Below are 12,296 nucleotides of genomic sequence, written 5' to 3'. Positions count from 1 at the left end.
GACTTGTATTTACAACACGAAATGAAATTTATTGATCTCAAGCTGGGAATCTATTGTGCTTAAAGTCTGGATGAAGTTGTAACCATTGGGATCTATTCACTTGTCTCATATTCAAAGGACAGACTTTTTAAAATTCGAATTTATGAATTGCATTTTGTTTCCAAGTTTGAGTCACTGATTAACAAGTGCTTTCTAGCTGCCAACTTGTATCATTTTGCTCTCGTTGCATATTTTGTTATGGATTAACGTAATAGGCGTTAGCTTCATTCTAATTACCGTTGTTTTCATTGAGTTAGAGCAAAATTACATGATAAGGAATTGGGATATCGGAAGCGTAAAGATTATATAAGCCACATCCGTCACTGTTGCTCTTCTCGGGAATTCTGCGTCATGACACTGACACAATTTATTGACAAATTTCTCATGGATGTATATAAATCTCTTTCTCTTAAAACTAGCCGTGTATTGCTTGCTGGTAATTGATTATCATGACGAGATGTTTTTATCCACCTACAGATATTAGCCATATTGTTTCAGTGTCATGGCGCTGAATTCCCAAAAAGAGCAACAGTGACGGATGTGGCGTATAATCATAGCAGTAATATACATATTTGTCAAATAGAGCATCCATTTCTCGCTTTTCTCTCTGCTAACTATGCCAAGCAATATTTTAGCTTGTTATCAATTTTTGTGTGTCCCTGTCAATGATATACCTAATGTCAATGATATATCTATTTCCGTTTTTGAATGTTACGTAGCAGTAGGAGCATTTCTCTCATGGGTTAAATACCCACCAAATTCTGAATAGAAAAATTAATATAAGCTTGCTACCTGTCTGTGTGAAACAGATTGATATATTTTGAAGTATATACTTGTTATTGGCGACCATGTACTTCATGATTTGGCACTTCAAGTCATCGGTTGGTCAACACCACTAATCTTCGGATAATCCCATTCCAAAAACTCATCTATAGCGAAAAATGGGAAAAATGCATCGGATTGCAAAATCCATTCTGTTAAGGTTACCAGTAAAAAGTGGTTGAAACATTGCTTTACCTTATTTATGAGCATCATTTCAATTCTCTGTCAACTCTTCAGACCTCATCCCTGATATCTAATTGGAGTTATGCTTTATCTTAGTTACTGACATTTCATGACTGATAATGTCACTTTTACGGTCTGTACCTCACCCCTTTAACTTGAGCAAAATAGATAAGCAACGAATAGTTGGCAATATAATGTGTTGGTCAAGTTTTGTATCACATTTAAATGTTGAAGGATACCTATAACAGCTTTTGGTAATTAGGTGGTAGAGAGGGAATGGTTGGTAAAAGTTATTTGACCTCTCATATTTCGGTGATATCAACATTTTGTTCTTTTCCTTTTGCGAACTACTTGTTGTTTATCCTTCTGCTAAATTAATGGCAGCACATGTTGTCATTTTGAATGCGCCAAAACGTTCGTGAAAAAATGTTTGTGTTTGTTTTCCCTAAGTAAAAGACAAATTTATTATTTTATAGAGTATGATATTGGCCGTTATTCTGCTATTCGCGATTGCTGCCTCTGTTAAAGTTCTAGTAAGTTTTATTGATTTCCGTGAAATTCTAGAGTCGGTAATTATCTGATGAAAAATTTGGTTATTTAAGTTGATGGTGTCGCTGTCCAGAAATTTCGGAGAAACAACTTTTTACTTTTGAAGTGTTTCAGATTTAAAAAGTTCTTAGATATATTTCACCATGTGTTTTGCACTGTCCTAAATTTCATCGAAGGTAGGATTTGGGATAGAAATAAGTCTACAGTTATTTACTGACTTTATTTTTTTAACTTCTCTTAAGAGATGGTTAAATCAGACGACAGTCAGCTTTAGCTTTTTCGGTTCTAGTTATTTGATTAGAAAAATCAAACTTTCCTACTTTATTTCTTCATCAGTGTCGCGTACTTTTTGGGCTTTTTGCTCTCTTTGCGGATATGTGTTTTGCAGATGCAATTTAATAAAGCGAACTTTTATTTCTCAACCATTTGATTGCATCTGAAGGCTTTGCCTTAAAAAAATATGGAATAACTTAGAAAATAAGTATAAATAAGTTGTCGGAAACAAGTTGTCATTTGAAAATAAAATATGAAAGTAAGTTATCGTTTGTCTGTCATTTTTGTTTGAACTTGAAGCAAAGAACAGATAAACACAGCTTTATCGTCTAAGCCCTTAACCGTTGTACATCCGAAAGGTACCAAAAAAGTAGTAATTTTCATAAAACGAGTCGCAAAGCATAGCTTTTGTGAAAATATTGACTTCATCTTATATTGTTTAATTTCGAGTTTTAGCTGGGATATTCTCTCTCCTTAACTAAGTTCAGGCCATCTTAGATTACACATACTTGTCCTGGTGGCAGATCAGTGTGTCCGGACTCAGCAACTTGTTGTCTAACTGATGCTGGTATTTATGGTTGTTGTCCGGTGATGGATGCAGTCTGCTGCGACGACCTTATTCATTGCTGCCCTCCTGCTACGAAATGTGATATGGTACACGGACAATGCTTACAGGTATTAAATTTCCGTTTGCTTTTCAAATTTGGCAAGTCTGGGAGTTTTCCAATGCAAAGTAATGGAGCAGCAAATGAAAGAGTCTCCACTGAACGATTGATCACTCATCAACATGCCTACTGGCCGATATTGTCAGTTGAACACTGCGCTGTACTTTAGGATTGAGGCTTAGAATGGCTTAAAATTGTTAATAAAGGACACTTAATGCTGTTCACTAGCACTTCTACTTGAACAATAATATACAAAATATAACGAAAGAAGAGGAGGATTTTCACGCGGTTTTGTTATGCCATGATCCTCGTATAGCTAAGGCATTAGTATCGACCTCACGTCTCATTAACATCTGCGCAATCGCTCAATTGTAGCAGTTTCTGTATTTGTTAGAAACTTCAGAGCTTGTAGCAGTTGCCACTTTTATCCTTTGGAAAGATACCTCAGTGGAATTTTGTTTTTGAGTTCTTAGAAGTTTTCCTGCCTCATTCTGCTCTTTTCATGTCCAACATCTCTCTATCAGATAACTACAGCCAAAAATTCGTACCCTTCACTTTATGATGGAATGAATGTTATTTGTTCGTTCCTTTTCAGTTCTAATCAAAAAGAAGTAATTACTTTCTTGTTCTTTCTTCAGCTGCTGATAAGATTGCTTTTATTGCATTTCACCAGTTTAATTCTTTTCTCTCCCTCTATCTCCCCCTCTCTCCCTTCCCTTTTCCTCACTCTCTCTCCCTCCCTCTCTTTTCCCGGCCCTCCTCCTCTCTGTCACCTTTTCGTGCTAGAATTTTCCGAAACAACCATAGCTATGACATACTTCCTTATATCTTCATTGAGGCTCTTTTTTGACAGTTCGCAATCCAAAAATGCTTTTTGCAGAACGAAGTCTCAGTACCTCGGAAGAATAAACAAACCGACCATTTGACTAAGGAAACAAGCATCAAAAACAGGCAGCTTTTGAGAACATTCAACGATGGAAATAACTCATACATTGCTTCCCACACCTGGTTTGTTCATAGAATTTGAAAGTGCTTCCGACTTTGCCTTTATCCTAATATTATGCTTTAGACTTACTCAAATTTTTGAATACTTTGTAACCTGTTTGTGAAACACTTTTATGGATTTGTTTCCAGCTTAAAATCTGTCATTTTTTTTTAGAAGTGATTTTCTCTCAGTGGCTCCAAGTTGAATATCATCGAATGTTTTTCGTAAACTTTTTTCATTTCAAACTTGAATAAAAGGCAGTTCTTATCAAAAACAAAATTATAGTTGCGAAGAAATGCATGGTGGATCCTGATGATAAACTAATACTGCGCGAAAAGTTGGTGGTAATTGTTTTCATACTTTTGTATCTATATTAAAATTCCTTTCATATCATTTTCTGGGTTTTTCTAAGTTTTTGCAAATTATTTCTAGCTTGTCCTTATATTGAAATAACCAGAAATTTAGAAGGCAATAGAGTGATTCCTACTTTCGTAATGTTTGGCACTCTTTTTTTCTGAAAATTTTCTTATGATGTTTCTTAATTCCGTATTTATGTGGAAGGAGATGAAAGCCGTGTTTTTCATTTAAAAATTTGGACTCGAACTTTTTCACCATGAAATGCAAACGTATGTTAACCTACTTCAATTTTCGTTTATTAAAACAGCGTGGGCTGAGTGTCTAATTTAAATTGCGGAATGTTTTATTCTTCATATTTTGATACTCTCGCACCATATTGTAAAGGAAGAATGCTTATCATTCATGAATTATATCGATAAATGGTGAATGCATATGTGAGCTGGTATTTCTATAATACTTTAAAAAGACCTATGTGCAGATCTGTTGATCTCTTGATCAATATGAATATTTCGGTTAATGCATGATTGCATGATTGGATTTTGCGAATTGACAACGTAGAGTAACCAGTTTTTTTGTTTTTAAATCTCTTCAAATTTGCAGCGAACTTTGGTTTCTTTTTATGTTTTTGGAAGCACTTTGATTACAGGGAGTATGTTACACCGCGAGTTGTTGCCCTGTAGATTATCGGTGAGATGAATGCGAAAAATGATTGTGGGGAAGAGAACCCTTGTCTTCGAAATTGCTCTCTTTCATTTCATTATAGTTCCTTCACTAATAAAAAAGCCAGACGCTTCATCTTCCTTTCTTCAGCATTGAGGGACTCGAGACATGGTTCTCATCCGCCTCATACTGACTTCCTTTTATTAAAAAATGAAAAAATTTTTAGTTGCTCAGTTATTTTTAAATTTATTTAAACATACCACATATTCAGAATTTTCGATCAAAGCTTTTTTGTTTGATTCTGCAAATGTGACAGGTTTTGTTGGCTTCATTAAGAACTTTTCATCAGGAATAGTCATAGTTGTTGGTTTATAAGTTGGTCGATAAAGGCTTGGAAACTTCTATAGCTTTGTAAAATGAATGTTTGAGATGGAACGATTTGTAGAGAAAAAAAAAACTGGTTATTTAGTCAATTAAGAGTAACGATACTAGATTTTAATCATTTTTTCAACAGTTTCACTGATTACATTCTGACAAAAACTATTATATTGCGAATTGCTGTAGGCCTCACTTCAGAATTTAGCATGTTGTATATATCCTGATGTCCGCGACTATGAGTAGAGTTACTGGGCGTAGAGAGTTATTAAGCACTAAAAAAACGGATTAAGTACAAATCAGTCTTCTATTTTAGTTGACGAATTTCATGAGTCTGCTCTGTAATTGACCCCTTCACTGCAGAGTGCATGAATTGTCACAACGAAAATGGCGTTCTTCTGCTATCGTTGTGATATTGTCAAGTGTTTTCCATTCAATCCATTCAATATAGCAAAAATTTCTGTTAGATCCATATTTCGCAACTATCTTTGCTAAATACCGCTGCCTCTGCTCATTCCACTTGTTTTTTTGACAACTGATGTCTTTTCATACAAACTTTCTCTGGAATCTTTTTCATAAAGTTATAAAGAATGACTTCATACTTAGGCCGATTCAAAGCTCAAATTTCATTTTCTTCCCTTCGTATTGTTATGTTTTAGACAGTTGTTTTATATATGCTATTTCTTTTATATAGTTTTAAAGTGACCATAAACACTTATAACCACAACTGTATCTCTAATTGGTGCAATTAATGATGCATGATTGTTATTTTTATTGCCCAGTGATATAGGAGGCAGTCTCGTGATATGAGAGAGAAACGCTTTAATGCTGCAACTGTTGTTGAAAATTTCCAAAAATCAAATAATTTTTTATCGATAAGAAAAGAATAGTAAGTAGTCATCATATAAGAAACATATGAAAATACTAATTTGCATTCTTAGAATAGGAGTTGACGAATTTTATAAGCATAATGTAGTGGATGAATTTAGCACCTTGACGCTTTCATAAATACACTTTTAACTCTGAAATTAGAATTAATAAGATTCCGGTATAAGTGGGTAATTCAAGTTTTTAGGATGAATTGATTGTGGTGGAATCTTATCACTCGAAGCGATGGGTGTTTCAAGAAGTAATCGGTAATCCGACACATAGTATATGAGGTTTCGGGACTTCACATGAAATCTATTTTTCTAGTTGTATTGTGCCAGATGAACTCAGAGTTGAACTCCAAACAGTTCATTACTTTTTTGAGGCAGTGGTGCTGAAATCAGCAGTACATTTATGTTTTCGCGAAGAAACCTAAAAACAGAAACCTTTCCAGAGGTTACAAGTCTTCAACAGGCGAATTGAAGTGAATAAAGTATAGCTGAAAGAGGAAAATAAATTGATAAAAGTACTTTTGGCGTGAACAACGAACAAATGACTGATGTCTTGTGTTGCTACTGTTGTTCGAATATCTTTTAACCGCCGACGACTGTTGTTTATGGGGTGTTGATGTTTTGTTTTTTCCAAATTTCAGGAATAATCCGTCCACTAAACTTGGAAGTTCATATTGCGACGTTGCTGAAGTTGGCAGTGATATTGCTGTTGTTTCGTGATACGTGTTATCTTCATCAACAGAATGGTAATAAATTGCCGCAGGAGGCTGCAAAATAGATAAAGGCGACTTGACGATTGACGATGGAAATAGTTGAAAATTTTTGATAATCTAAAATTTGTTTTTCAAGGTAAAACATATCTCAAAAAGTTAATTATCGTGAAGCATCAAACTATTGACATTCAAATTCAGTTCAAAGATGAAATATTTATAGTAATTTATGAAATTCCTCAAAGGCAAGACATACAATATCTACTATTAACCAGGAACAAATGAAATCTCTTTTTCCAGGTAAAGCTTAAGGTTATAGAATTTTATAACAACTTGGCACCTGTTTATAACCTTGAACACTTGTAGGTTTTAAAATCTTCGTATACCAGGGACCAGCACCTGTTTCATTTGAACAGTAAAGTTGAGTGTTATGCCTTTTCAAAGGTTTTAGCTGCAATTCAGATAAATATTAGTGGATGTTCGGGCATCGTGAAATTTTGTTTCGTACTACTAAAGGCGGTATATTTTCCTAAAAGGGAAGTGATATATGCATGTAGTCTTATATTACACAATACTTCAACATGTTGCCGTTAGAGATTCACATAGAGAATAATTAAACCAAACTAGTAAACAAATATAAGCATACATTAGATGGATTTGAATTGGCATTTGGAAGGAAAATGTTGTTAAGTAAACTTTCAAGGTCAATAGCTAATCGTTGTATGGATAAACTGCCGCATGTGTGGCAGTTTTTTCGAAGTTTCTGCACATATTCTCTTGCATCACCTGTCATTTCAAATATCTCACGAATGAGTTTAGCTTGCTTCTGTATCCGTACCAATTCATTTCGTTTTAAATTCAATTCCACTTTGCATCGCAATAATTCATCCTCGGCCTAAAATTGCAGTTGTACTATAGTTCCTGATCAATAATTAAACGAAATATAGTGAAGAACACTCGCTGGGTTCATCTTATCATTGAATCTGTTGCTAATTCCACTTCTGCTAAGAGCCGTTTTAACTTAGTAATGTATGCAGTTACGTTCGTTCTTTCATTGTCAAGACTAGTATGGTTAGAGCGTTACAGCATGTTAAATCCAGATAATTATCATTTCTGCTAGTTTTCGATTAAATACTATTGATTATTGATTGACCTCTCAAGGTTCTCTTATCTAATAAGCAAATGAACCAACTTTTTGCAAGCAGAACTTCTCATTAATTTCGGGATCCCTCGATTCCACATTTGCAGCACATTGTATACCTCGTCGGATCGTATCACCAACTGTCATCTAAACTGGACTGATGAAAGTGAAAACATGAAAATCTTTGAAATTCAGGAAAATTTGATGAAAAACTACATCGGGGAAATAATATCTACTCCATACTATGATACTTATTAAGCCCAAATATCCTGATAGATCATCTTACCGGATTTTTCGATAAATATCGAACCGCCTTAAGAAGTTTCTTTCGCCCAGAATTATCGATACCAATGCACTAAAAACTACATAAAAGTAAACAAGATGGTAAAATCTTAAATGAAAAACTCAATCATTATCTTACTAGACGCAACGCGATAACGTTGTGCGTCGTTTCCTGATCAGGATTATTTAACTTCTCGGTCTTTTATAGGCTTTATTTCGAAGTGGTCCACAGAGCATTTCATTTTTTCGTACAGCTTCAGCAATTTCGAACATACACCATTCCATATTTATATGTTAATATTAGTCATGCTTAGTAGCAGATAACTTCGAAAAAGAAGCATTGCAAAACAGTATAGGAAGAATTGGTTTGCAAGTGAGGGATAATAACGAAAACCATCTAAAAAATATTTCCATGTGGTACATACTTCTGATATCAAAAATATGTGTATCAATAGTTTGAAGGTGCTAGGTTTGCAAAGAATCATGAATGGTACATACCTTCAGATCAATTTCTCTTAATAGCTTTAAGGTTGATGCTTGAAGGATATTCGCTTTCTCAAAAAATGGTAAATACTCAGGCATATTTAAAATGAGTAAAACTTCCCCCATCGTTCTGGCACGTTTCAGTTTCTCTTTGGTCGACATTTCCCCAAATAAAAACTTAGTGTAATTTTTGAATAGCAGAAAATTTCGAAAATAATTTCCACTAAGTAGGATTAATATGCAACCGCTCTCTACTCCCGAATAAATGAATAAGAAGAAAAAGAAAACACAAAAATAATAAAGAGTGAGCAGTACATGTCAAAAAATTGTTCCCAGTATTGAGAGTAGACGAACTCCATGTATACATTTATTCCCTCCAATTTCACCTTTTCTTTGCTCTCCGCGTGCAGAATTAATTTCTTTTTCTACCGGTTAAATTGGTCGAAGCGTTATTTTCAGATATTTTAAAGATGTTATGCTTTTCCAAAGTTCCAACCACATATTGGGCGGCATGACAGTTTTAGAAGATTCTTCGTGTCTTCGGTGATTTCAAATATTCAAAATAAATTCATTGCTCACATTTAACCATTTGACCATTTTATCAATTCATTGTTAAGACTTAAACTTGAGAAGGAACAAACATATCCGTTGCTTCTTTTTTAACTAATATAATTAATATAATTTAATATAATCCAATAATCACTATTATTCAATCCAATTTACCTGGTAAGCCAAGAAGTTGGAAATTATTCTTGCTAAGGCATCTTATCACTTGTACTTTCTTCGCATGCCACTACCACTCTATCTGCTTTATTGCGTCAAAAATCAGATCATCCGAGCCTTCATTAGTCCTTCCCTCCCGCTAGCTACGGCCATTGCTGTATTCGCAAGGTTGCAAGCACGTTGTCTCTTCTCGTGGTTTCACTTCTATCTCAGTTGTAACTTAATTATCGATCGACTCCTGCTGCTCATTACATTGAAAACAATTCTACGAATTGTCTGAGTGATCATCAGCCATTAGATGCGATTGGATTCTTTGGAACTTGGAACACAACGATTCAACTATTTGTCTGAATTAGTTACACATCCATGGATTTTCAATAATTTTACTCATACCCATCCACCTCATCAATATAAAATTGCTCTTCCAATCAATACATCCGTGCAATATATCGAATAATAAACTAAACTAATCACTTTTTTCTTTTCAATTACTCGTCCACAAATAAATATTTCCTTAGCAGCACGGAAATCCTTATTTGTTTAGCAAAATGAAAAATTTTGCTTGTATCGAAGCAGTAGCAAAACATTTTTAAAATAGAAATTATATGCTCCCTTCTATCAATAATGAATGACAAAGTTCAATCACAAAAGGAATCGATTTGAGCTACAGCCTTATTTAGGACATCTTATTGCAACTTGACGGCGTCGTCTATGTAGCGTGCGGTATTAATGAATAATAAATCATTTACGATAAAAACAGTGAACTCCGAGGGCCATGTTTTTGCATCAATCATATGTTACGAAGGCCACTTTTTTTTAAAAGTTTTCATTAGATTCACATTTTCCTTGCCATAAATTCAAGATTAGAAACTATAAGAGATGTATTAGACGATATTTATTTGTTCTACAATACCAAACGCCTGCGCATAACATTGTAATGAACTATTCTCAAACTGGTACCAAGTTGATAGACACCCTATACAATTTCCATTCGTACGCTATTTGCAATTATATTTCCGAATTTTAATTTCAGCAATTATTCACTTTAAATGAATAAAACACTGTCACTGCTGTTGGTGATTACAGTTTTTGTTCCCGTTTCGTATTCTATCACGTGTTACAAAGTAAGTCATTTTGAAGTACATCAGCAAAAAAGATCACATAGCAAATACAATTCCTCCATTCGTTCCGCAATTTTCCGTCACAAATAGCTGACATTTTACCTTGAAAACACGATAGAACGAAGTTCAATGTACTACGCTTCAGTGAAATCTGAAAGCTCCTAGCTGCGGCGTTATCCTGGCATAATACTGCTGAAATGTTGATAATTTAAACTGAAATAATAAACTGAGCAATCAGGCAGTAACTAATATGCACAGGCTGAATCTCCTCAATTCAGGGATTTCAAATCATTCAAGGCCAAATATTTGGTACGGAAACCGAAGAATGCGAAAATGAAACGGCTTACTGCTATAATATGACCGCCGAAGCTGCATTAATTTTCAAGATTATGAAGGCTGGTTGCTCAACATATAGATGCATGGTAAATCTTTTATTTAATGGGAATATATGTTGAATCCGAAGATGAAATCGGAGATCAACACATGTAATATACTAAATTTCCCGGAACCTCCCGTGTCCCTGAGATCTAGCAAAAAAACCGTTTTCTTCAATGACTTCAACGGAACTTTCGGGAAACACCACAGTTCAATTTTTTTTAGTTGGCAGCGAACGTATGCAGGAGTATGACTTTTCAAGGTGTACCTGTCAGCTTCTGTTGCTGCAACGAACATGATCTTTGTAATTACAGCAGGGAATAAACTTTGAATAGAGTTTTTTGAAGATATGAAAATAACACATTATGACAAAAACCCATTATCACTACTGTGCCAATTAGATACTTTAGATACTTGACTAGAATATGACTAGAATATGGACACTTGATTAGATGAAGTATAAAGCATAGCTGAATTTGTAAACAAGGGACGGAATGACGTCTCAACATATGACAAATACCGGCAGGAAACTTCTAGACAAAAACGTGGAACAAATGTAAAATTACAAGCGGGTGGCAACAAATGTAAAATTACAAGCGCAAACAGAACTTCGGATAGGAAGTCGTTGTAGTTCGGATGTCCGGAGGGAAAGTTAGGGAAAGTTCCCTAACCTATGCATTTAAGAATCTTTATATTATTGGTGTTGGACATAATCTTATATAAACTACAAGTACTAGGCGGTAAACCAACTAAGTTTCATGATCATGTCTTCCAACGTGAATGATATAAATGCTGCCCATAATGAAACTGAGAGGTACAATATGTTTTCGAAGAATCCACTGCAGGCTTGTTGAGTGTGGAGTTGTTTGAAATGAAGTGACATCACAACATGAATGATGAAAAAAATTAATGTCACATCATAATTTGTTAAATGCAAGCTGTCATTAAAGTCACATCATAATTTGTTAAATGCAAACTGTCATTATAATCACATCATAATTTTAACACTGAATTCAACATTCCCTAAGAAATATATGCTTCTGTGGTCATCGGATTAATCCTCGATGTTTCTCTTCCAAAATTATTGTCATATTTTATTTGATAGTTTCAGGGAATTAGTTGTCAGAATTTGTTATCACTCTCACTAAGAAATGTATTTTCTCTACTACGAGATAAAACAGAGTCGATCCTATCGCCAAATTACATCATTACATCAAGTGCTCCTTGTCGAATTACCAAAATTAAAGCTATTTTCAAATGAAATGCCTACAATATCTAACAGACAGAGTGATGAAATCTTGTAAAATTAAAGCAATGAAGAGGATATAAGTTAACAATGGACAATACAACACAAAAATATCTCAGTATCTACACCATGGACAATGATATTCATTATATTTACACAATAGACAATACCAAAGGGCAGCCATACCTCCATGATAACTCCGATACAGCTTACAAAACTCCTCCCTAATCCTTATATATATAAGAAAATGGGAAAAAGTTTTTATAACCAAGGAGACGTTACATCCTCATCGCATATCCTCTCCAACTAAACCACAAACAACGACATCTTCGCATATCCACCACCACTGGACAACAAACTATGATATTCTTTCTGTTCGCTAAATACATTTCCCGTATCCCCAACTCAATGCCTATCAACTAATCGACA

At 34.5% G+C, this 12,296-nt stretch overlaps 3 protein-coding genes across 4 annotated transcripts; 2 read left to right on the top strand and 1 right to left on the bottom strand.

Annotated features, from left to right (window-relative positions):
• Nucleotides 1-2,119: 2,119 nt before the first annotated feature.
• On the top strand, nucleotides 2,120-6,649 carry LOAG_08594 (the record flags this gene model as incomplete). 2 transcript variants are annotated; one of them, XM_020447734.1, is made up of 5 exons in its annotated part: nucleotides 2,120-2,125; nucleotides 2,365-2,541; nucleotides 3,412-3,539; nucleotides 3,802-3,860; nucleotides 6,428-6,649. In XM_020447734.1, 4 exons carry the CDS (start codon nucleotides 2,120-2,122, stop codon nucleotides 3,827-3,829), a joined length of 339 nt encoding a protein of 112 aa, XP_020302068.1. In that variant the 3' UTR covers nucleotides 3,830-3,860; nucleotides 6,428-6,649. The 2 variants fall into 2 exon arrangements, with proteins under 2 accessions (XP_020302068.1, XP_020306839.1); XM_020447735.1 differs by having other exon boundaries at nucleotides 3,691-3,860.
• On the bottom strand, nucleotides 6,123-8,564 carry LOAG_08592 (hypothetical protein; the record flags this gene model as incomplete). Its single annotated transcript, XM_003144123.1, has 7 exons — nucleotides 6,123-6,207; nucleotides 6,306-6,553; nucleotides 6,837-6,947; nucleotides 7,143-7,391; nucleotides 7,689-7,784; nucleotides 7,924-7,992; nucleotides 8,418-8,564. 7 exons carry the CDS (start codon nucleotides 8,562-8,564, stop codon nucleotides 6,123-6,125), a joined length of 1,005 nt encoding a protein of 334 aa, XP_003144171.1.
• A 1,485-nt stretch (nucleotides 8,565-10,049) lies between these two features.
• On the top strand, nucleotides 10,050-10,958 carry LOAG_08590 (hypothetical protein). Its single transcript, XM_020447732.1, has 3 exons — nucleotides 10,050-10,249; nucleotides 10,525-10,668; nucleotides 10,847-10,958. Exons 1-3 carry the CDS (start codon nucleotides 10,175-10,177, stop codon nucleotides 10,943-10,945), a joined length of 318 nt encoding a protein of 105 aa, XP_020302067.1. The 5' UTR covers nucleotides 10,050-10,174; the 3' UTR covers nucleotides 10,946-10,958.
• The last annotated feature ends 1,338 nt before the right edge of the window (nucleotides 10,959-12,296 follow it).

The sequence above is a fragment of the Loa loa genome (assembly GCF_000183805.2).
Source record: "Loa loa unplaced genomic scaffold supercont3.30, whole genome shotgun sequence".
Taxonomy (NCBI): domain Eukaryota; kingdom Metazoa; phylum Nematoda; class Chromadorea; order Rhabditida; family Onchocercidae; genus Loa; species Loa loa.
The sequence above is the reverse complement of the archived record's forward strand: the minus strand, read 5'-3'. Positions and strand labels throughout refer to the sequence as shown.